Source organism: Galeopterus variegatus, unplaced genomic scaffold, assembly GCF_000696425.1.
Source record: "Galeopterus variegatus unplaced genomic scaffold, G_variegatus-3.0.2 Scaffold13389, whole genome shotgun sequence".
In the NCBI taxonomy this organism is placed as follows: Eukaryota; Metazoa; Chordata; class Mammalia; order Dermoptera; family Cynocephalidae; genus Galeopterus; species Galeopterus variegatus.
Window position 1 is genome coordinate 28,461 of NW_007739500.1, and position 1,160 is coordinate 29,620.

General features: G+C 33.7%; 1 protein-coding gene across 1 annotated transcript in view; it reads right to left on the reverse strand.

Annotated features, from left to right (window-relative positions):
- Window positions 1–159, reverse strand: part of LOC103581570 (olfactory receptor 502-like) — a 1,755-nt gene extending 1,596 nt beyond the window's left edge. The window contains exon 1 of the mRNA XM_008563372.1: window positions 7–159. Within this exon, the coding sequence (XP_008561594.1) occupies window positions 7–159 (153 nt within the window). The remainder of the gene's footprint in view (window positions 1–6) is intronic.
- Between the last annotated feature and the right edge of the window lie 1,001 nt (window positions 160–1,160).

Below are 1,160 nucleotides of genomic sequence, written 5' to 3' on the forward strand. Positions count from 1 at the left end.
TCTGATAAGAACGATTGTGCTGAGATTGCCAGATAAGGTCACCAGGTAGATGCATAGAATGATCACGAAGAGGATGACTCGAAGGACTGGATCATCTGTTAAGCCCAATAAAATGAACCCAGTCATTGCAGTGTGGTTCCCATTCACTGGGTAATCCATGATCAATGAAGCTGATACCAGAACCTGTGATGAAGACAGTATATTAAAGAAGTTATAAATTTGATGATTTTATTTTTCTTAATACTTTCATGGAAGTTATCATAAAAAAATATAATTCAAGTAAAGTTTGGACTAAAACTTTTTTCATTATTTTATAGTCCCATTATTTACGTACAGTCATGCCTTGCTCAATCACAGAAATATGTTCTGAGAAATGCATCATCAGGTGATTTCATTATTGGGTGAACATCATAGAGTGTACTTACACGAACCTAGATGATATAGTTTGCTTCACAGCTATAATTTCATGGTACCACCATGCTATAGGAGGTCTGCCATTAACCAAAAAGTCATTATTAGGCACATGACTGTGTTTGTGTGTAAGGTGTCTTTCTATGTTTTAATTACAATATTGTTATATTAAGTAGTTTGTAATATCAGTGTAATCAGTGTTGCAAAATTGTTCATGACTAATATTCAGAACATAGCTACAGGACATTTATTCAAACCAATCAAATCATTTCCTAATGTAACAATGTTTTCTAATTGAAGTATTGTAGAATGAAATAATACTATTTTGTACATAATATACAGCTGAATAAAGTTTCAGCATAAAAAGTTGTTTACCCAGGGCTACCTAGCTAATGGTCAGTTTGACCCTCTTCTCCAAGTTTTCTGGTTTTATATGTTTGTCATTGTCCAAAGCATCCAGTTGACTGTGATGCTGGAGTGTTTAGACTAATACACAAAAAGGGTCTTTCCACAGATATGTACTGATAGTAAGCTCTCAAAGAATTTTAAAACTAGTGAATTTATTATCATTATGGCTGAGTGCCAAATTTAGATAGTGATGAAAAACTATGTGAGTTTCTGTTCTTATGGGAAGATAAAAGAGGAATCTTGGAAAATTGAAATATGCCTGTTTATTCACACCAAATAGACTGTGGAAATTTAATTCAGCTAAGGTTACCTGCTAACTGACTGCCTGATTACGTCGATCC